The sequence below is a fragment of the Agelaius tricolor genome, unplaced genomic scaffold (assembly GCF_023055355.1).
Source record: "Agelaius tricolor isolate 1412-34295 unplaced genomic scaffold, bAgeTri1.0.p SCAF_27, whole genome shotgun sequence".
NCBI classification, from domain to species: Eukaryota; Metazoa; Chordata; class Aves; order Passeriformes; family Icteridae; genus Agelaius; species Agelaius tricolor.
This window is the reverse complement of record NW_027269287.1, coordinates 10,530,663-10,554,980: the sequence shown is the minus strand read 5'-3', so window position 1 is coordinate 10,554,980 and position 24,318 is coordinate 10,530,663. Positions and strand designations below refer to the sequence as shown.

Genomic DNA, 24,318 nt, shown 5'->3' with positions numbered 1-24,318 from the left:
CTCTTATGCCATTCAGTAAAACAGGGGTTTCTCTCTCAGTTCCTAGGAAGTGACACATCTATTCTTTAGCAAGTCCTTCTCTGCCACATAATTACCTCTTGCTCAGGGTCTCAGGGTTTAGGTTATAGTCCCTGGTCTTCTGTCACTTTCCAGTCACTTCTAATTTAAATAAATAAATAAACAACAGATGTATGCGGTAGGCATATTTCAACTGTTCAGAATAGCTACAAAGTAAAGGCAGAGCACCTAGTCCTAGTCGGCCTAGATAATATGTCTAAAGTTCTGTGTTCTCTTGTGCTTCATTAATCAGATACAACTTTCTAAGATTGTCAGCTGAGCTGAAATGCCCACTTGTCTTCCACAACACCATTCAAGTCTTCTGACATGGCTCTGCCAAGTCCTGTGTCCTTTCCTAGGAAAGGATTTCCTTTTCTCTCTCTTCCTGTATCTTCAAGTTCAGTGCTACTGAGTCAACCACTATCTCTGAAGCTTTCAGTAGAATTCAATGTATGAAAAAGAGATTATCCCAGCCTACAACGAATAAGTCAATAAATTACAAGAATGTGTGCAGGGCTGCTATTCAGCAAACAACTAGAATACTTTTTAATTTTAAGGCTACTTAGGAGTCTATAATGCTTTTTTTCCCCTCAAAATAAAACAGCAAATGTAGAATGCAAGATGAATGTATGTAGAATGTATGTAGAATGCAAGATGAACCTGGCAAGACAAAGACTGTCTGAGCAACAAGAAACCAATCATCCCACAACAGATCCATCATGTTCTGCAAGCAGAGTGCAAGTCTCATACAATTAGTTCTCAGCTTGGAGTACCTCAGGATAAGGATTTATTACCAGCATCTGCACAGAACACAATCAGTCCTCTACTCTGTGACTTTTTACACCACACATCTGGCTAGCTTGATCTGTAATTTCAAAGAGAAGCTGAAATATATGTCAACATAACAAAAGTGCCTCCCCTTCAAAAGAGCAAACTCCCAGCAGAAGCCTAGAACAATGAAGGGTCAGATTCAGCAAAGCAGTTCCCCTGCTAGAATGGGCTCGCTGGTAACCTCCACAGATACTGACTGGCTTGTGTAACAAGATCTCTCTGGATGCTAAACAGAGCTTCAAAGACAGACTGACTGGTAGATCACTAGTCAACAATTCGGGGAGTAAGGCCCACTTCTGTAGTAATTTGTATGTTTTTGTAAATGATAATCATCAGAAAAGAGAAAACAATCCTCATCCATATTCCTTAGCATTTTTAATTCCACTTACAACTTTCAACTACTTTCCTCATGCACATAAAAGCGAACACTTTCAGTTGTCAGGCACAAAAAAGCCTGACTGATAAGGATGAATGCATGTGCAATAAAAAAAATTCCACAAAACATAAACCAAAAATCAATTATAAGTACCATAAAATGAGATTACTGTAGCAGCTCTAGTACTTATACAAGTTCCTAATTCCATTTTAACTTCACAGCTACTCAAGTTAGACATTTTCATGACACTAAACCCTTTGCTATCACATTCATCCCCCTTTTTTAGACCTGAGAGACAGAAAGAACACAGCAGAATCCTTCAGAACTGTATCAGCAGTGAAAGAAGAAAAAAGAAAAAGCTGAATTTGTCATAAGTAGGGCTGACAAACAGACACAGCATCAGAAGTGCACTGTAACTACAGAAGTCCTGTTTTCCATTAATGCACTCCTAGAGACCATCACAATTTTGCCAGCCCTCCAGCCCTCCTGAAACTATAGCTTTTATAGACTGCCTCCAGTCTTACCTTGGCAGCAGAAAGAGAATATTCCTCCAACTCTGAAATTTACAAAACAGCTGTAAGATTACAAAAGTGTAAGGAATTGTTGTTTCTGCACCTCCTGAAGAGCAAGGAGGTAAATTCCTCCTCCTCCTCCTCCATTATGACTCCTGGACAAGTTCTGAAGGTTGACCAATGATGAAGCTATGCTAAACTCAACAGGTACAAGAAAGTAGAGGGAAGGGGGGAAATGCGTTTGAAATAAAGGGTAGACACCTTCTCCCCCTCTCTTGCAGTGTATCTACTGAGCTTGATAGCCTGCACTGGTAGTGGCAGCAAACTGAGATGGAATCTCAAAAGAACTCAAAGAGAGGTAAAAATGAGAACAGTGAATACACACAGCAGACTGAGCACTACCCTCATTAACTGCAGGAGGAAAGAGGAATGGTAGTTCAGTGGGTCTTATACACCCTGAAAATGTGGTGCAAAGATGCCTTCATATGCAGCACTGTAATCATCAGCCTTCAATTAAGAAAAACACAACCAAAAAAAAAAAACCACCAAACCAACCCTCCCCAAAAACAAAAACAACAAAAAAACCCAAAACAAACAAAAAAACCCAACAAAAATAAAAACAAAAACCCCCAAACAAACAAACCAAAGAAGGGCAGTCTCAAACTATCTGCAACATATAGGAAAGAAGAGATTTTTAACATTCCTTCAAGCACTTCATAGTTGACAAGTTCTTGCTGCGTCACTAACAACCACTTGAAACAAAGCTTTCAGATGACTCATGTAAGGCCTGGGCCTTTTGATGGCATTTTCTGAGTGCAACATACCTCACATTCCAAGCAGTGGTGAAGTCGGGGTTCAGCAGTAGCAGGGTACACGTGATATCTATCAGCTCTAGAACGATGGAACAAGAGACATTAAGATTAGCAATGATTTGCACACAGCACTGATCCCTCTGCAGTCCCTTACTCCCTCTCATTCCTCAAAGTCTTCCTGCTATGGGCTGCTGTACCTCTGTAAAATATTGCTCTTATTCCAGAAATGAGAGAGCATTAATTAATTAATAGTTAATTTAAGAGGGAGCAAGATCTGCCATATCCTCCCTTTTCATTATTTAAAATAATGAACTGAGTATGCCCTGAGCAAGGAAAAATCATAATATAAAATCCTTGAGTATTCAGTGATTTTAACTACACACACTATATACAAGAAGCAGAGAATTCTTCAAAGAAAATCCAAAGATTTTTAAATACTACAGAAAATAAAAATATACCCTACTATTTTAGAACAAGTCTGAGCTGCAGATGGCTGCCATATATCATAATGTCACAAAAAATACATACACTATAAAAAACCTGTAGCTAAAAAATGAAACACCACAGCTATGAATGAGGATTACAAAAGAACTCCCTTTAAACTGTACAGAAAACACTTTAAATACATTGTTAAGTGCCTCAGACTGAAGTTTTAAGACTAATTCAATAAAAAACCCAAAGCAAAAATGAAAACATTTGCTTGCATCCCTGCATTTAAGCACTGTATACTGCAGATTTATGTATTACACTTATTTTTAACTATGTCATAAAAACTGAATGTGACTATACAACCTTTTACTGTAAATTAAATTTGGCTACATCTCTCCTAATCACCCTGAATTTAACATACTAATTAGATCATACTTCAGGTGATTTCCAGCAAATAAGAGGTACTTCATTCATTGAAGGAAAAAGAAAAGGATGGTATCTCATGGAAACAGATCTCTGGTTAGTGCAGTCAATATGACTGCAAAATGAATGAACTGTTTAGAAATTCCAATAGTAACAATACACAAATTAATTCAAAATGCAAAGGGACTTGGCTTCAGGTATCTTTGAAACAAGAGTCAATACCTAAGCAGGTCTAAAAGTGAAATACCTTCATATATTACTGTGCATCTGATTGATGATTTATGTCCAACAAAGAAATTTAGTGTTTTCCATTATGTTCTTCATTATGAGGAACATGCTAAGCCACCATATAATGCAAGGGGTAATGGAGGGGGCATGGTGGGGAATTCTTTGGTGTACTGTGACTTTACACTAAGCTGTAATGTTTTGAAAAGTGTCTCAAGGAAAGAACTTAAATTTCTATTTTCACAAGTTAAATCTCTCTTTGCTGCCAAGGAATAAATATTTTTCATACATGCAAAGCTTCTTTCTAATTTGCTGCCTGAATGTACAAATATTATTCCTTGGTTTACCCAATTCCTGAACCAGCAAAGTATTTCAACACCCATTTAATTTTATGCAGCTGACTATCCCAATTCAAATAACCAGGATTACTCACATACACAAAATCAAACATACATAAAATTAAACATCTGCTAAGTGTTTTGTGGCTACTGTTTCAATTTTACATTCAGAAATCAGTTTTGAACATTTACAAAAACATAATTTTTATAAGGAGGTAAAGTTAAAATTGTGAGCTATGATTGTTTTATGTACATTTTCCATTTTACCTGCAACAATGGTTTTAGCAATTATTAGGTACTAGCACTGCATGTGTTATAGGCACATCAAGCAATAGTTTATTATAGCCTATTTCAGTTTTTTGAATACTTCTCAGAAAAGCCTTTCAAAGTCTCCTTAGAACAACACAGCTTGCTTATACATGATTTCCAGTTAATATGACCATTCTGGTAATCTCAAAGGTCTGTAACAGCACCCCATCAAGTTCAACTTAAACAGAACTTGTTTGTATTTTGTCCATTTTTCCATCACAGAGGTTCACTTCATCTTGAATATTATCAAAGGAAAGATGCAGATAAAAGCAAAATCTCCAAGTAGAATCCAGTTCTTTCATATCGATATTCTTTGATGTAACCAATGAAGATTTATGAAGTGTGGATTCTGAGCCAGAGATGTGAAATGACACAATTTAGTAACCTCTATGCCATTTTTCAATAGAAAAATGGCTCAATTTATTAACCTCTGAGCCCCTTTTTATTAGGAAGTCCTATGACAGATCTGGTACACAATGATAGTACTTGCCAACTATTCCCCTGTGTCAGTAACAAAACCCAGAATCTTTTATTTATAATTTAAAATTACTTTCTACTAGATACATTTCAGGCAATCTATTGCATTATAGGTGCTCACACTGAACACGTCCTTTTGCATACTAAGGTCTCCCTAACTGCAAAAGGACAAATAAAACAATGTGGTTCTAGCACACCTTTAAATATGGCTGTATCCAGATTTTTAGATATTCTGTGAGTAGTTTGTAACAGAAAACCATCTTGACATAACATATATAGTATGCATGCATAAATTTAAAAAATATTGGAGAAAAGATAAAAACATATTGTAAAATTGGGATTTCTAAACTCAAATAATAGCAGGGGGAGCAGTCATGACTCTGGATTCCAAGAATCCAAAAGAAACTGTAACTAAACATCTGTGTCACTAACCTACCAATGAATGACTATAAAACACCTCCTTCTTCCACGATCCTGTCAGAAAAAATACCAGACACTTGAATCAGCACCCTGTTGTTCTCCTCTGTTCTATTTTAAATGGTTTACAGTGACTCAAAACGGAAGAGGTGAGTAGAGACTACATCTGCAATCACCAGTTATAACAAGCTTCAATAGAATATACAATTGAGTTCTGAAGAATTAATAAACAAATCTATTTCTTTACTAGATGCAAAAGAAAGCAACTACCCTGACAAATTCCAGGCATGCACCTTCATCTACAAAAACAATCTGGCGCAAAATTCTTGAGAATACTTAAGAGAATACCATAACATCTCTTGACAGAATATACATACTTATAACATCTTAGAGATGAGTCTCTAAGCCCACCTGGGAAAGACTTCCGCCTTAATTCTCTCCACCACTGCAGTTCAGTTTCTGCTCAAACCTTTTATCAAATGTGAAACTCAATTATGTTAAAACATACTAAACTCCTTTACAAATAGGGTTTTAACATGAAGGACCTGACTGTGTTTTACAGTGGTTACAGAAAACCTCAGCAGTCATGAAAATGCTGTAGATACCTCTTCTGACACATGTAAATGAAGAGACAAAACAGAATAGAGTTTCACTTTTGAAATAAAGCCAAGCAGGCACTAGTTTAAAATGCATGCTACTGCAGTATTCACTGACAGAGTTTTCTGAGCTGCATTTTGAGAGGAAGGGTTGTGCATGAAGCTTGTTTCCTTCAGCTTTGAGGGAAGCAGAGGCCTGCAAACACCATCCCTGTGGCATCAGCAGGTGTGACAGCATCACCACAAAGCACCTGCACAGGTGTGACTGGAGCAGGGCACCAGCACACAGGTAATGGCTACTAGCTGTCTTCAGACACCCAAAAATGTGACGTAAATGTCAATGCTTGTAGTTTGTCTTGAACAAGAAGTTTTTCTCTGTGTGGAAATGTCAATGTTTAGACCTTACAATAACACTTGAGACCAAAATGAAGTTTCCCTGCTGAAGATCTGTAGCATAATAACAATATACATCACAAACTCCTACCTCAGAGCTCCAAAAGCACTGCAATGAGAACCACTGGTGTTGCTAAGATTGCCTGTGCTAGTAGGCTCAACTCTTTAAATGCTAAAGTTTGTATTTAGTTATGTGTCAGTCAACATTAATTATATTCCCTGTATTAAAGTTCAGTTTATTGAATTTTGTAATCATCTGCATTACAAATTTCAAATCTGGAATGTCACAATCACCTGTTTCTATGAGAACTGAATAAATTAGCAGTTGGTTGGTGGCAGTGATCAAAACCATCCTGGTCTTAATAGGTCCAACCACAAACCACAAAGACCAAGAAGATATGGAAGTTACTTATGTTAGCAATACACACCCCCAGGAAGAGTCTGTAATTTTAAAGATGTCTGTGATGAGAAAAAACATTCAAGAAAATAAATTATGTATAAATTAAAAAGTAAAGGGCCACGTAAAATTTATAAAGTCCACATAATGACATGTCATCAACCCTCTAGGAGAAATGTGGGAAACACAATGACACAAACATACACAATCTGTTAGACAAAAATAAAACACAGTTAATGGGTCAGTCATACCCAGCAATACATGAAAACACTTCAACTTCTTTGAGCTACTCTTTGGAAGGGTAATTAATTCTGAGGATCAAGCCAGTGCACTGTTACTCTAACATCACTCGAGGTCTACAGCTAGCACTGGAAGACTCTTCATGGCCAGGAAAATGGGTTCCTTCTTGCCATGATCTGCCTTGCCTGCCATTTCATGCTACTCTTTCCAAAACGCTTGCATTATACATCCATATGTTTGTAATAAGAAATCAAGGCATGTTTAGCAAATCTAGACCCCACCATCAAGCAGATAAAAGCAGGCAACACTCTCTGCCTTAAGAATCCTCCCACTCCAAGATCCTCTAAAGACCTTGATCTTTCTCCATATCACCTCCAAAGGCAAAAGAAGCTCAAGCGCACATTTACAGACCTGACCAACACCACCTGACTGTGCCATACTCTACACTTTAAGGAGCATCATGCACAGCTGGCTTCATACACTTAAAGTGAAGCAGAATACAGCAATAAAACACTAAAGAAAAGTAGATATTGAAGGAGAAATGCTACTGGCCACACATCATCTCCTGATCTACACAGACCTACTCCAAAAACTAACCTAGCAGTAACACCAAGTAGAACACCATGTTAGTTATGACTAGGTGGTAGAGTCTGCACCAGATGTATGCTAAAATCCCACTATTTAAAACATAATTCTTTAACTCTCTCTTTCATAAAGCAGCCAGGGAGATTGGCTTTGCTATAGCTGCAATCAACACAACTGAATGAAGGGTGGCTGTTTGGTATGCTCCAGCAGGGGAAGACAATCCCACACATGTTGAAGCAAAATGGACACAGTCAGTGCTTTATAGACAGGTTAGTTATAAGTAAACAGAAAAAAATTAAAATACAGTAACAATCCAAAACTGAAACCCAGTTGCATGTGAGATACTAAAGATCTCAACTCTGTGAGTGGTCACAGGGTACTCTTCAACACAACAGATATCCTGCTTTCTGAGGGATATTAAAAATACCATAGCAGGTAAAAGATACTAGAAAATGGTCTCTAAGCAAAACAAAACAAAAAAAAACCCACCAGAAATAAAACACTAGAAGCCCAGCATAAGAACATTCTTTATTCCAACTGCTACTTAGAAAGTACTGCAACAATAAACAAAACAGTTGCTTCATAAACTAGTTATTCTTTTTCATTCTTGCTCTGATCAGGACTCCTTATAAGCAGTCAAGTACCTCCTATGTCACACCTGTTCATAATTCTTTATTTTGAATTTTTTTAAAGAACATATACAAAAGAATTTTTCATGCAAGTTAAGCTAAAAACCAAACCAAAACAAAGAGATGAGAAAGGAAATAAAACTTTACAATTACCAAGCTGTAGGGACTAATAATTTCTGGTACCTCTGCATCTGAAACACTCATTTCTTACAGTAGATATATATGTCACCACATTTTCCTTTTGACTCAGGAAGAAAATTCCTTCTGCATCAACTAACATCACTTCCTCAAATAATTCACAGAAGTTGTCTGCCTCTAACCTTTCCAGTTTGGGCAAGAGAGAAAGAAATTTTTTTTTCAAATGAAAATAAACTTGTTTAAGTTAAGATGCACAATTCAAAGCCTGCTCCCCTCAGTAACCACCATTTTTTCCACAACAGGTTAAACTGGCATTAGGAAGGGTAAATGACCCAGACAAAAGCATTGAGTGCACCCTCAGTCAGTTTGGGGATTATGCCACTGTGGGTGGGAGTGATCTACTGGAGGGCAGCAAGGCTCAGCAGGGGGATCTGGACAAGCTGGATCGATGAGCCAAGGCCACTTGTATGAGGTTCTGACTGGTCCTGCCCCTGGGTCACAGCACTGCCATGCAATACCCAGGCTTGCGGGAAAGATGCTTGGAGGAAAAGAACCCAGGGGTGCTGGCCAGAACCAGCTGAACATGAGCCAGCAATGTCCCCAGGTGGTCAAGAAGGCCAAGGGCATCCTGGCTTGGATCACAATAGTGTGGCCAGCAGGATCACATCAGTGACCATCTCCATGTACTCACTGAGACATCAAGGTGCTGCAGTGAGCCCAGAGAAGGGCAACTGGGGCACAAGTCTTATAAAGAGGAGCTGAGGGAGCTGGAGGTGTTTAGCCTGGAGAAAAGGGGGCTTGGGAGAACCTTACTGTTCTCCAAAACTACATATAAAGGAGACTGTAGCCAGGTGAGTGTCATTCTCTCTTCACAGGTAACAAACAACAGGACAAGAGAAATGGTCTCAGGCTACACCAGGAGAGGTTTAGGTTGGATATGAGGAAAAATTTCCTCACTGAAAGCGTTGCCAGAATTGAAACAGGCCATCCAGGAAATGGCATAGTCACCATCCCTAGAGGTATTTTGGAAGACATGTAAACACAGCACTTAGGAACATGGCTCAGTGCTCAACTTGGCAGTGTCAGGTTTATGGGTGGACTCAGATCTTAAAGCTCTTTTCCAAACTAAATTATTTTACGATAAATAAAAATGTGCACTAAAGATCACGTAATATACTCTTCTCCAACTCAGAACTTACCATCCTTGTTCAGCCACTGTTTTCTCTGTCTGTAGAGGAGAAGTTTATTGTGGACATACGGCAAAAGAAACTTCACACACCAGCTCTCCACACCAAGCTTGTTTTCTACCAGGACAATAGGGCTCCGGTTATATCTGGCTTCAGGGCAGGGTATTAATCCAATTTCATCTCTTAAAAAACAGAGAGAAATATAATTAAGCTTATTTCTAGTAGGTGACAATTATTTTTCTCAATATGGAAATGCAATGGTTGGCAATGCTTGCCAACCAAACATTCCATCATCTTTTTTCCTTGTCTTTGCTGAAACCTGTAATTTGAATAGTTTTATGTGATTTTCACAAAGATCCTAAATGATGAAAGCCCCATTTTTTCTGTTTTTAGACTATCATACAAGCAGTTTAACTCTGCAGAATCAAGACAAGCACCCTGGTTTTGTAATAAATATGTGACAGAGCTGTAACTGCTGCTTCAGCAAGACAAACAGAACATGCTAACTAGTACAGGCGCCTGACTGACCAAAAGCTACCCAGGTGTGCCCAGCAGCAGCGTGACCAAGTGCTCTGACACTAAGGATCACACAGAAGAATATGCTCACTTCCATATGTCCCATTTTTCATTGTCCTGTGCAAGGCAGTATGATCAACGGGGGGAAGATTTGAGACACAGAGGCCAGTCGGATTAGATGACAACTCTGTAGGAGAAATGTAAGCCTTTAAAATAACAGCGACAAACACGAGCATTTGTACCAGCACACAAAGCAGAAGAGACTCATCTGTTCAGTTTCAATGGGCCATACCATATTTTACATTTTGTCAGGTTTTTCTAGCATGCTGAATAGCAGCTTTGGCAGCTTCTTAGAAATAAACAGAGCTCGTCAAGGATTCACATTTGTTTAGGCATAAGGCAACATTATTTTATTTCAATTATGCATCATTTCTCCAACAATTCCCCCATTCAATAGAAAAAATTGTTGCTAAAAAGGGAAATCCTCAGATCTCACTCAGGACAAAAAAGATTTCTTGTGATGTCAGAAAACAAATTCTCTATCTTAAGTCTTCTTAATACAAGATTTACAGATACACAGCAAGTGTCAGCTCCTAAACCTCAACTCAATTATCGTAAATAAAATTTATTACTGGGTACTCTGAGCGTGCTGATTTAGTTCTGTGTCCTCACTGGACTATTACTGAGGTAATCAAAAGTGACACAGTGCACTTGTTTAAGAATGTATTTGCCTATTCAGAAAACCAATTTGATCTTCTGTACATCACAACATATATCACAAGCCACAAAAAACAAAGGTAAGGTGAACTCAAGGTAAAACACTGGCAAATCACATGGCTCTGTCTCCAAATACACTCAGGTCCCTTTTGCTTTCCCAGTCAGCTGAGAAGAGAGAGAAGAAAAAAGCATCCTCCTACCCCACTAAGAGCAAGAAATGAGTATCAAAGCAAGATCCTTATCTGTGCTGCTCTATTTAACACAAGCTAAGCTCTTCAAGAAGCAAGATTAAACCTAAAATGTCATTCCAGTCTGCTTCTTTCAACACAGTATCTTAATAGCCTGAAGTCTGTACGTACCACTGGGTCTTTCTTTTATGAATACTAAAAGTCCTTGGTAAAACGTTGCCTGGCCTTGCATACAGGGACATTAAAGTCTCCAAAATCAAGGAAGATGCAGTCAGGCACTAGTGGTCTAATTAACTCTGTGAATTACCATAAGAACTCACCAGCTGTAACTCACAAACAGTATACCAAAGGTAAACAGCAAGGAGAGAAGAAAAACTCACAAAATAAACATCCACACCTTTACTTATTACCAAATGCAAAAAGTCTGACTTGGGTGAGCTAAGTTTCACAACACTGCTTTGAACATGCCAAAATGACAGACAGACACAGTTTGCACAAAGCTGACAAGTGGGTAGGTGTACAAGCAGCCATTGACAAGGGTCAATAAATGATGGAAAAGAGGCGAGTATGGGACAAAAGCATGGGAAGTCAACAGCAACATCATGCATGTAGCAGATTCCTTATTTTCAGTGAAGCTATGCAGTTCCCATGTAAAATAATTCAAACCTGGATCTGTAACACGTTGAATTCAGGATACCACCTGTCAGGAACTGCAGCTGGCCAGCAGCAGACGACAAGATGAAATGCATGGAAAGACCCAGCCAGCACAGCTACATCCTGGTGCTCCTGAGGCACAGAGGCAGCATAGCAAGGGCCCACAGCCTACATAGGCCTGAAGAGTCCCATTTCAAGTAGTTTCAACCACTTCAGAAACCTAGCAGACATGACTGTCACTTTGTCTACTTTGAGGGATAAAGTAGCAGCAGCTTGTGCTTTTTCACTAGCAGCATGTCACAGTACATCAATCTCAGCACACACAACTCTTGCAGCCTACTTTCATCTCTGAGATTGCATCTCTGAAAGGAAATTGCAATAGCAGCAAATTCTTAAAAAACATCATCTCTAAGTTTGCTACCAATAAAGCATTCTGGCAGAGGAGTGGGAACTATGAAAAAATCAGAACATTCATTCATAAATACTGGCCCTTTACAGCACATTCTGCTTCACATCCTGAAAATGAAGCTTCAAGGCAAAATGCAGCCTTTTTTTAAACAGCATCCATATGCTGCATTTTAAAACCTGGCCGCCCACCCAAATTGCTTACTACATTTAGAGAAACATGAGGGTATTCACTGTAATCTTCTCTTGTTAAGCAAAGGGATAAATTAGGTGACATAAAATTTTCCTATTCAATCGTTTAGTTTATCACTTTCTGGAACAGATTAACAGGCCACTACCTCAGAGACTGCACTTTCCAGCTGACACAAATACACCTCACTTAAATTAGGAAGTTGTTATTCATTATGTGCTACCTTATTTGCCATAACCAACATGGAGCTTGCATATGGGTTGAAAGATTTTTCCCTGGTTTGTGTCTTAAAGGCTGGGGAAATACATTCTGGGAAAGAGAAGTATGGGAGGCACTTAAAACAGGGTCTCAAGGCTGGTCAACAACACTGAAAAATAAAACAGACCATCAGGCCCCCAGACTTCTGGATAAATCTGATTCTCACAACCAATTACTGTGGTTTGCATTTTCATAGTCATTCTGTCTTCCTCAAAACAACACAAAATGAAATGACTAGCACTTCTACCAACAGATATGGATTTGAAGGTGGGATTCACCACACTGCTCTGTTTGTGCAAAGGTGCAATTCAGGAGGCTTCTATCCTAAGCTTTATTCCCACCAGCGCCAGAGCTCTGTTCCCGGCAGACATAGAGCCCGCTGCCTCCTGCGGGGCTCGGCAGGGCTGGCCCACCCGCGGGCAGGCTCAGCCCCAGCCCGACTGCGCGATGAGTTTAACACTGCCGAACACCGAGTTCAGAGAGAGGTCACTAGCGACTTTTCTTTGAAAATATATCTATCGCTTCCAGACCGCGGAGCCCTCGCTGGTTCCCATGACGCGGTGCGTTTTACCAGAGGGGCGCTTGTGGCCGCCGGGCTGCGGCCGCGGCCGGACCGGTCCCCAGGTTCAGGCTCCCGGAGCGAGCCAGGAAAAGCCGCGGCAGCAGGAGAGTACCGAGGACAGGGACACGGCGCCCTGCCCCACGGAGGCACGGGTGCCACCGCAGCTGCCCGGAGCCGGCCCTCCCGCTCGGAGGAGACCCGGCTGGTCCCCGCGGCCGCTCACGGCGTGACCTTGGGCCCGGGCCCGGGCCCGGCCCCAGCCCCGGCCGGCCCCGCCGGGACCCGCGCCCCGCCCGCCGGCGGCCGCGAAGCGCGCACGGGCCGGAGCGCGGGCAGCGCTCCCTCCGCGCCGCCCAGCCGCGGCCGCACTCACATGTGTGGGTTCCGCTGGAAGGCGTTGCGGATGTCCTTCACGACCCGCTGCACCAGCACCGCCACCTCCTCCGGCGACTCGGCCATGTTCCCGCAGGCGGCGGCGGGAGCGCTTCCGGGGCAGCGCGGCCGTGGCGGGCGCGGGGCGGTGCCGGGGCGCGGCCGCCGGGGACGGGCGGGAGCGGCGCCCGCTCCTTCTGACGTGGGATTATCGCTCCCTGCGATTGTTATGTCGGCAGTCGCGTAGGCCGCGTAGCTTTAAAAGATAAGCACTATGTGCATAGCTTCTCTTGACTCCCAGGAGACATGGGAGCGCTGGTCTGCAAGGTGGAATGCGAAGAGGCGATTCTAATTCTGGACCGTAACTTATGTATTTGCTTGTCATTAGAAATTAATATATTTACAAAGCATTAACCGTGCGTAGTTGATTTGTTTCTAATTTGGAAGCTTGCAATGTCATCATAATCTGCTTCATGATTGCCTTCCCCCCGCCCCCCCCCCCTAGAGGCCTGGTAGACCCTTCCATATATTCTCCTTAAAAATACAAAATAATAATAATGAAATGGCCTACGGGACATTCTATAGGGCCTTCTTAATAGCCCATATGTTAAGTGGAAGAATTTAGACTAAATAATGCTGGCTTCAGGGAGTTGTGTTACATGTTTGTGCTGTTCCAGATTTTCATGCGCTTCGTAGAATGTATAGACACTGTATTTATGATGTGTGGTGTCTAAAATTGTTGAAGCAAACTGATACATTCTGGATGTCAAATAAGCAAGAATACAAATATGAGGAAAGGTGTTGAAACACTTGATAAATATTGGGAGGTATTTTTAGCTGAAAAATACAAGCTGTTTTTTCAAAATAGCTTAGGTTTCTGGGTTCAGCATAACCCTGAATTTTTAATTTATGCCTATTTGCCTTACTGGAAAGGACTAAGTTTTATGTGATGGACAGTATACCTTTTCTGACTCGTTGCCTTCTCACTTTGTCCTGTGCAATTTGTTTGTGTAAAGGTTTGAATCACATTTGTGAAAAGCACCAAATTGAAGTTCAGTCTGGGAACCCAGTGACTGAAATAGTTCTAGCTATGAGGTTGGTTTGGATTGAGTTTTTTGTTTTTGTAATTCTGTTAAGAGGTTTTGGTGAATTAGACCTAAATGAAACAATTTTCAGATGTCATTAATCATGACAAAAATACTCTCTGGATTAAAAGTCTAATTTTTGTGTTTGTGATGTGTTGGGGTTTTGGTGGGTTTTTTTGGTTTTAGTATTGAGTACAAGTTAAAATCAACCATAACAATGCAAAGTTCTTAAAGTACTGAAAATTGACACAAAACTACTAATGTACTAAAAAGTTGCAAAAGTGGTTATTTAGAATTGTGCAATCAACTGACAATATACTGTCTGACTTCATGCATACCTTGAAGAAGAGGACTGAATATTAAATTGCTATTCTTATTTAAATGTCATAATAAAATTTATTTAATTTGTACATCTTAACAATTATATACATTGTCAAAGCTTGTAATGTGGGCATTGGTGTTACTATTGTGCATGATACTTTATTGTAGCTTTATGCAGTGATTATTGAATTGTCACCCAAGAATGCTTACGTGCTGTAATTTTGGGGAAATGATAATAATTTATTTCAGAAAACACTCTTCCGTTACATTTGGCATAGGGCATAAACTGTGGAAAATACACTGTAGTTAAATAGTCAGGAATTATCTCTCTGTCATGCACAGAAAACACATTTCCCTGAATTATCCATTCCCATGTGATCTGGGGCAGTCTCAAAAGTGTTGGAAACTATGTGTATGAGGGCTTCTTCTGTCATGGGTACAGAATAATATGTTCTTCTAATTATCTAAAGTGACATAACAAACTCCTAGTACATTAAAATTGCCTTAATAAATGCCTAAAAGGTTAAAACCTTGCTATTCAGATCCAATTCACCAGGTATGAAATGTAGTTGTTAATTTGTTCATGGCCACCTTTGCAACACGTGTAATAATCTTGGCTTGTTTCTGTGCCCCTCAACCATTTTAATTTGTTAGAGCTTTATGGACAAGTCCAACTGAGTTTATTGCAATTGATTTCAGTATTATATTTTTTGTGAAACCGTCTCACAGCTGGTACTAGTTGTCCCTCCTTTGTGGGGGTGGAAACAAGTGCATGGGGAAATGGGCACATCAGTCTCAGTGATTTCCCATGGCCTAATATTTTTCTAAGCAGATCACATTGTATGGCCAACACGAGTGTGAAAGTGCTTCACCACTGGCCTTGCTTTTCTATTTATTACAAAGGTTGTTTGAAATTTTGACAGCCATGGCACAAATGCAGGAGGCCACAGCACATTTTTTCATATAATGAAAAGCATGAGTCTTCAAATTTTTCAGTGATGGTTCTTTCACATCAGAGAATGTGGTGGGTGTGTGTATGGTTTTATACTCAGTTGTGCACGTGTTTGCTTCTGGGGTTAGCAAGCAGAAAGCTGTTGCTGTTTCAGACAGGTGCACCCGCGATGACTGAGGTAGCAGTACTTTGGTTGAGGCCTGGCTGGAATCAGCCCCCATGTGCAAACCCTGTCTTGTGGGAAGTCTCATCTTACTGGGAACTAATGCCCTGAGCCAGAAGCACAGTACCTTGTCTGGTGTGGAACTGGGTGGAATGAAGCATTGCCACACTTTTACACCTGCAGCACACCAAAGGAGTGTTTGACTGCAAGGCTGTCACTTCTCACTACAAGTGTCTGCCATCACCAGAGCCCACTGAGCTCTCCTGCACTGGGCTCTCTCAGGCAGGGAACCTTCTCAGGGTTACCTCTGAAGAGTGACAGAATGCTTTACCCAGTGCTTGATGTCTACAATGAGGGATGATGTAAAAAGGCCTAAAAGTAGTGTAGATAAGCCAATTATTTGTCATGCAGTAAGTACTAGGTGGTATGACTGCTGTTCAGTCATTGTTTAATACGATATTTGGTAAACTGCACAACATTGACTCAGAGTTATGGAATCATTGTGGTTAGAAAAGATGTTCAAAATCACTGAGTCCAACCTCTGACCAAACACCACCATGTCAAATAAACCATAGCACTAAGTGCTATGTCCTGGAGGAGTCATTTCTTGAACTCCTCCAGGAATGGTGACTCCATCACCTCCATGGGCAGTCCATTCCAATGTTTCAGCATTACTGCAGTGAAGAAATTCTTCCTGGTATCCAACCTGACCCTCCCTGGGGTGCAGCTTTAAGGCCATTTCTTCTCAATCTGTTGCCTGGGAGAAGAGACCAAGCCCCTACCTGGCTATATGCTCCTTTCAGGCAGCTGTAGAGAGCAATAGGGTGTCCCCTTGAGCCTCCTTTTCTCCAGCCTAAACACCCCCAGCTCCCTCAGCTGCTCCTCACAGAAATTCTGCTCCACACCCTTCCCCAACTCCATTGCCCTTCTCTGGACACACTCCAGCCCCTCAATGTCCTTCCTGAACTGAGGGCCCCAGAACTGGGCCCAGGACTTGAGGTGTGGCCTCAGCAGGACAGGGAGAGCTGACTCCTCTGGGCACTTGTCCTGCAACTCTGTTACAGCGGTGTTCAGACACGGTCAGGTACTTCTGGCTTTGCTCCAAGGAAGCTCCAAGGTTCCCCTGAAAAATTCTTTGCATATTGTTATTGCATCAAATTTTAATATCCTAATGTAATGGTTTTACTGCAATAAATTATATTTTATTATAAAGGTTGGTCACCAATGTAGGGTGTGTTGTTCATTATGTGGTCAATAAGCATCAGTGGGCTTGTGGGAACAGCATCATTGACAGTGCAAACATGGTCCGCCAATGGATGAGAGATAAAAGGAATGGAGGCAAACCTCACTCTAAAATATGCTGAATTTTTTTGGATAAAACATTTCTGAGAAATACTTCATATGCTTTACAGTTTGGGTATAATGGATGTCCCTTGTGGATATAAGTTTGTCTGTGTTTCTCCAAATTCTTCACTTCTTATTTAGAAAGAAAATGCAGCTGATGTTCCAAGAAGAAATAATCTCACAGGCACTGAATTCCTCATTCTCTTGAATGGAAAAGATGTTAAATTAATAAAAATTCTAATTTTTTTAAGAAATAAATTTTTAATATTGTGAACATGTTTCCAATATATTAACTAATGTAAAAATTTTTCTTAGAAACAAACTCTATATTCATTTTCCTTAAGACCTGCATGTGACTGGGAGAAGTTCCACACTACTTTTGTATGTATAGTATCAAGTGGTTTGAGTACACCTACACAGCCTGAAGGGCGAGGTGGGTTTTAAGGAAGAATTGTTGGTCATACGCACTCAAATCAGTAAATCATGCATAACCAATTATTTTAAGTCTGACACCTAATTTTTCCTCTTTTTTTCCCCATTAAAAAAGTAATTTATTTTAATTTTATTAAAATCTCTCTGAAAGGAAGAATAACTGATTTTAATGCTAGATGCACATTGCCTGTCCAGTGTTAGCTAGGACAATTTTGAGATTTCTTTACAATTTCCATATCAGCCAACCCATGTTGAAATTGTCACCCCATATAAATGCAGTTTCAGTGTTTCAGTAACTTACAATCATCAAGGAGTGATTCAGAGAAGTTCCACAATAAATTTGACTATTTCATTTTCCTTCCTGTTGTAGCAGAGTGTGGGATGATTGTTTTTGTAAATGAGCATATTTTTTGTTGTGTTTAGAATATCTTCAATGTTTCTGCTTACTGCTAAATGCTCTCTTAGACTACTTTTGAGAATCTGTTCTCATTTCCTAGTGAAGGACAAAGTTCAGTCTCAAGAGTTGTTCCTTATATATAAGAGAACTGATTTTATCTATAATAGGATTGCTTTTTATTTACAATAAGAATGGTAGAGAATGAAATTTTGTGACCACTTAATTTCCTCTTGATGTTTATTTACATATTCTAGATAATTCTTCTTCACAGCAGTCTTGCAACATAAAGGAGTAAGAGAATTTTAAGTCCTCCCTCCCTCCCTCTTCCAGGGCTGAGATTAAAACTTTTAAAAATGTATTGGCTTGATAAAAGAGAGCAATTTTGTTTAAGGATAGTGCATGCAAGCCTTAATTAGTTTAGCAAGCTAGATAATGAAAAAACACTTCTAATCAAGCAGAAGGCTCCTGAGAATAACAACTCTGAAGCCTTCAGATCCTGCAACACACAGTCTGTAGTTAACATGCTGCACATATTATGCACATATTAACATGGATTGCTAAAGAGAATCAGGCACTTGTTTGTTCCTCCATTCTGAAAATGATGAAATCACATTTTTAGTTAAGATGATGGCAAAATACATGTGGAGCCATAGGTTGAAGTCTCATCTTTCCTTTAAAGTCTGGGAAGCAAATAAAGGGAATCCCAGAATATGTTTGTAGTTTCAGTATCTGTAGCTGCTCATACAGTTTTCATCTTTCAATTATATTTTTGTGGAGTTGCTGATGACTGACATTCTGAATATATGTTACTAAGATAAAATATCTTGGAGGTGGTTAATAGAAGAGAGCAGCTGTTGATCTGGAGAAGGTTTAAAGGGCTGCTGGGAAGGAACCCTACTATGTGCCCATTAATGTAGATAAAGAGTTTTGATAGTCCTAGAAATGTCCTATAGCTGCATACATCTCAGCTAGTTTTGTTGCTATTTATTTCAGTATTAGTGTAGTGATCAGGAAGCAAATTTGACCTTTTTATTCTTTAACGCACAAAATACTCTGTGTCAGAAGGAAGGGGTTTTTTGCCTTGAAGGGGAGGCATAGGTCTTACTTGCTCTCTCTCCAGTGTAATGAGATACAATTGCAAACATTATATGAATTAAAGGTGGTAGCAGAGAGGGTTGGAAAATAGTATTAAAAATAATACTGTTTTTTAGCCTTTATCCTGAAGAACTCGAAACTGGAGAATGTCTCACTCTGGCTTTCCAAAAATGTGACTTGTAGTTTTTTTAACCATTCTCCTTTGCCATGCCTTGGCACTTCAAGGCTGAGCTCAAAAGACTAGGATATAAATTAAATTCTTTTCAATGTATTTGGTACAAGGAAGTACAGAAGAAGCAACTGTGCCACCTCATTTATTGTAGCTCAGAAATTGAAGTGCATACATCTCTGATGTCTGTTTGTAGCTTTAACTGACAACACCTGCAACTTCATGTCCTTTAGGTTTAGTTTATTCAGCAAACATAACATTTAAATGTGCATTTTCCATTGAGAAGGCAAATTCAATTAAAGTAGGTCGCTTTTCCTCTTTGTATAACAGACTAAAGATACATTCACTCTGTGAATAATAATTTTTTTTGTGTGCAGAAAACCAGGTTTTTCAGATGTAGTAGGTATGGCTGTGTATTTTCAGGGTCAGATCTGATGGCTCATAGGAATGTCACTAAGGCAAAATGAGAAATAGGTCTGTATCATTCCATGCTGGCTATACTTCTCTGCTTCTTCTGGAGAGAAGTACAATTCAGTTATGCTAAACAAAAGCATTCATACAGAAATCTTTCTCCAAGGAACTGTAGTCAGCTGGGCTGCAGTTTCCAAGACAACAACACCCCGAGACTATCTCTGGGCTTTTTTCTTCCAAGTTACTTGGTGGATCTCCTAAGGTTAGTGAACTAAGGTATCAGGTGAAAGCTGGTACAGTTCTAATAGACACCTTTTAATTAATGAAACTAAACCAGTTCAGCAGCCTAAGTTTAAAGTAAAACATACTTTGATTCATTATCACCTATGCATTTTACATTTTTTGCTAGAAAACTTTATCTAAAGTAGCTGTCATTTTATTCAGTTGACTACAAAGGTGTGTTATGTAATGATATTATTATTTTTAGAAGCATTCATATATCTGAAGTACAATAATTCAAAAGTGTCAGGCTTCTACAATTTCTGAAGTGTTTTCTGTGAAAAACTGAGATTCATGAGCATTTTTAGAATAGAATCAAGAAGAGACTAGACTTTTACATCAGCTGTGTGTAGGACTTCCTAACCCTTCTCCCTGCTTGTCTTCACAAACCCAGTTCCATTAATACTCACATGGATGCAAAGTAAATTCTCCCACTTATCCTAACCTGTATTTTATTTTGAAGTCATGTAACTTGCTGTGTTTGGGTTTGCTTATATTTATCTGTAGTGTTAAAGCTGTAACACAGATTAGTAATACAGTAAATATGAAGGATATTAGTGAACCTGCAGTTGGTGCAAGAGGCTTCCAAAGTAACAGATTCTGTGTTGCAGTGCACTTGTGTGATGAATATAAAACACAGGCGCTGCTGACTGAATGTGAAAAGCTTTCCACACATTAAAAAACAATGCTATAAATGTTTGCTTAAAATACTGAACAGTACTTAAAACCACTCCTTAGCAATACTGTCATTCTTTACAGAAGACAAGTCTTTAAACAAAAAAATTATGGAATTATTTTATTCTTACTTAGACTTACTGATCTGACATCATTACTGTTACTTTATTCAATTAATGCTGTGGTTCTCCATGGCTAAACTCCTCATGAAACACCTTACTGTTCCAGAATGTTTTTCCAGGAAAATGTGGTAGGAATATGTGAGTGGTGGCAAAATGTAGTGGGGGAGCCTTTTTATTTTGTTTCATCATAAATTGAGATAATGTCACAGTTGTTTTGACTTCACTTCTCATGCAGGATTGACAAAGCCCCATTTCAGATTTAATTATCTGACTCATAGAAAAAGCACTTAACACTCATTGCAGAAAGGAGAGATTAGAAGTTTCTCAAGTCCAGGACAAACAGAGATAGCACATGGATTTCTAATGTGCCGCATTCCTTTTGTGTTAAATCACAGCAATACAATGCCGTTTCTAAATGCAAAAAGAAGAAAACAGGTAGCTGTGTTCTACTGGCGGAACAGTTTCTACTGCAATTTTAGAAAACTGATTTATATTAGAACTTAACTTAATTTTTCCAGCCTTTTAAGACTGGGCTTAACTGTGTTATGAAGTTGTTTTGGAGTAACTCCTCAGTGCTTAATTTGAGCAGCAGTCGCTCCAGGCTTTCATGTGACAATGAAGGTACTAAACGATATTTTAATGTAGTCTGAAGAAAAAAAGGGATTAAAAATTCAAAGGCTTTTATGATAAAAAGCGCTTGCACTTCATATATTTTGTTTTAACATCCTAAGTTTGGCTGTAGCTGCCGGAAAGTGATTGGATAGGAAGGCAGCAACGACTGACGGGATCAGCAAGGGAGCGGGTCCCGGAGCCCGGCCCGGGACAGCAGGGGGCGCGGTGGCACCTTATCCTGAGACTGAGGGGATCCATGGATGGATGGATGGATGGATGGATGGATGGATGGATGGATGGATGGATGGATGGATGGATGGATGGATGGATGGATGGATGGATGGATGGATTCCCTCCCTGTGCGTGTGCCAAGGAAATGCTTTGGCTGAAACACACTCATGCTGCCTAGAGTGGATTTTGAAGATAGAATGATGTTTGAATCTAGTCCTAAAACCAAAACAACATAAAAACATGCAGTAGTTTGCATACTGCCCAGACCCTGTCCTGTATTAAAAAAAATTACTCTGCCTTTCTCTGCACCAAATAGCTTTGCTTGTAGATTTGTTTGCTAATGGATGAAGCAGTGATGAAGATGGTATTTTGAAGTCCTCAAGTGTTTAGGAACTGTATGTTTGTAAGGGAATACTTATTTAACAGTGATGAATCCCATAATAGGTGGACCTGAATCTGCCCCCTTCATGATGGTCTTCATTAAAGTAACAATGGAATATGGTGTGTATTATTGCACTGAGTCATTAGAAAGGATAAGCACAATGTGTAATAGAAAGCCGCATGTGGTTGTGGAGGGCTGGCCCAGAAACAGTGAGCTCACAGCAGCCACTCTAGTGTGAGAAGGCAATAAAAGAGCAACAAATGGCAAAGTGGATAATGTAATGTATTTTAGGGGCTGTTGTGGTACTGCTGCATGGTCTAGGAACCTTGAAGTGGAAAATTTATTTTGTAGTATTGCAGGAAGTATAGAATAAACTCCCCATGTTTTCTTGAGTACAGAAACTTTTATTTTTGAACTCACAGACTGACAGTTGGCTGCTCCGTGGTAAAGAATCTCAGGTTGGTTGAACTTGGACAAGACCTCTGTAGGCCATCTGGTACAACCCCCTGCTCAGTCAGGGTCGCTAAGAGCTGGGTGCCCAGGACCATGAACAGATGACTTCTGAATATTGACTCCAGAGCCTTCCTGGGCAACCTGTGCCAAGGCTTTTTCACAGTGATAAAGGGGTTTCCTGCTGTTAGTAGGGAATTGTCTGTGTTTTAGTGTGTGCCCATCACCTATCACTGGGCTTGTCTGGAAGGAGTCTGGCTCCCTCTTCTGTGTGCACTCCTTCAGGAGTGCACTCCCTTCACCTTAATAAGTTCCCCCTGAGCCCTCTTGAAGCTCCAGGCTGAACAGCCCCAGCTGTCTCAGACTCTCCTCAAAGGAGCAGTGCTCCAATCCCTTCATCATCTCTGCAGCTCTTGCTAGACTCTCTCCAGTATGTCCACGTCTCTTGTGTCTGGGGAGCCCAGAGCTGGACCAGCAGCCGGGTGTGGCATCACCAGAGCTGAGTGAGTAAAGGCAGGATCACGGCTGTCCTCTGCCAGCAGCACTGCTCCTCACACAGCCCAGGATGCTCTTGGTGGGGTTTTTTGTCACAAGGGCAGACTGTTGGCCCATGGTCAGTTTTGTGTCTGGGGGACCCCCATGTGCTTTCTGTGAAGCTGTTCCCAGCTGGGCAGTCTCCAGAATGTGCTGGTGCCAGGGGCTGTTCAGTTGTGCAGGACTGTGCACTAATGGTGGTACCTCATGAGGTTTCTGTCAGCCTATTGCTCTGGCATTCTTTGTGAAGAATTTATAGATTTTTTTCAGAAAAGGTGATAAAATAAAAAAAAAAAAAAATTCTAGAAGTAAATGTTGCAGCATTTTCCATAAAAATTCCGCCAGATTTTGTATCACTGTGCCCAGAAGATAACTGTGAGAGTTTTCTTTTGCTTCCTTGCAGACTTGAATCATCGTTTATCAAGCTCACCTTTCTCATCTATTATCATTATGTAATATAAAGAAATTATATTTAAGACTTCTAGAAGTCCACACTAATGGAATGAGGACTTAACATGTTATTTCTGGTACCAAAATGAGTATTTATCTCTGTGTGTGATACAGAACTCTGAATTGGACCTCTGAAATAATTTGTAGCATGATGAACTGCAACAGCCCCTTCAATCTGATGTTTGAAGGACTTAATTTTTAGGATTTCCCCATGTCAACACAGGCCTTTACTCCCTGATCTAAAGCCATGCTGATGGAGGGGGCCTGATGGGGAAGAAAATTGATATGGCCTGAAAATATGTATAACACTATATGATGCAAATATGGTTAAAATGTAATCTGTGTTTTTCAAATAAAAAGCTTTCTCTATATATAGAGAACTTGAGAGAAGGAACTGTTGAAAAACTATTTAAATAGGAAATGAAATAATGCATGCTGAAGATGGCACTGCTTAATTTTCTTTGCAGATTTTTATGCCATTTTTTGGCTGTGGAAAGGAAGAGGAGCAATATTTTGTGACAGATTTGTATTATTAAGTCTTCAGCAGCAACCTTCCCTGAATGAAAAAATACTGTGAACCTCTAAAAAATTCCTGTAAAACTGTTTGATTCATATCAGTTTTCTATCAGTAATTGTTTACTATTTAATCATTTTTTCATAACAGATGGAATGGAGTAAGTCTGGAATCTCAAATACTGATTGATTTTCAGGAAACTGACAGAATGTCTTTTACATTCTGTAGCTGTTTTCTTAGGCTGTCATCCAGAACACTTTAAAATATTCATGATTTTACTTTTTATTATTTCAGGTAAACAACATTACAGATCTATATGGTGTAATATATTCATAGCAGAGAAAAATATTTGGGAAGATTGTAAGAAACTTCAACACAACATAGTTCAGAATTGCTTTTATTCTGCTCTTGATTGTCAGTATGTCAGGTTTGCCTTCCAGGATTGGAAATAAAGCAGTAAAAGGATG

At 39.8% G+C, this 24,318-nt stretch overlaps 1 protein-coding gene across 2 annotated transcripts in view; it reads right to left on the bottom strand.

Moving 5' to 3' along the window:
* Window positions 1–13,389, bottom strand: part of PTAR1 (protein prenyltransferase alpha subunit repeat containing 1) — a 35,867-nt gene extending 22,478 nt beyond the window's left edge. For both annotated transcript variants that reach the window (XM_071448558.1, XM_071448559.1), the window contains exons 1-3: window positions 13,235–13,389; window positions 9,384–9,553; window positions 2,601–2,667 (exon numbers count right to left, since the gene is read on the bottom strand). In XM_071448558.1, the coding sequence (XP_071304659.1) occupies window positions 2,601–2,667; window positions 9,384–9,553; window positions 13,235–13,320 (323 nt within the window). In that variant the 5' untranslated portion in view covers window positions 13,321–13,389. The remainder of the gene's footprint in view (window positions 1–2,600; window positions 2,668–9,383; window positions 9,554–13,234) is intronic.
* Between the last annotated feature and the right edge of the window lie 10,929 nt (window positions 13,390–24,318).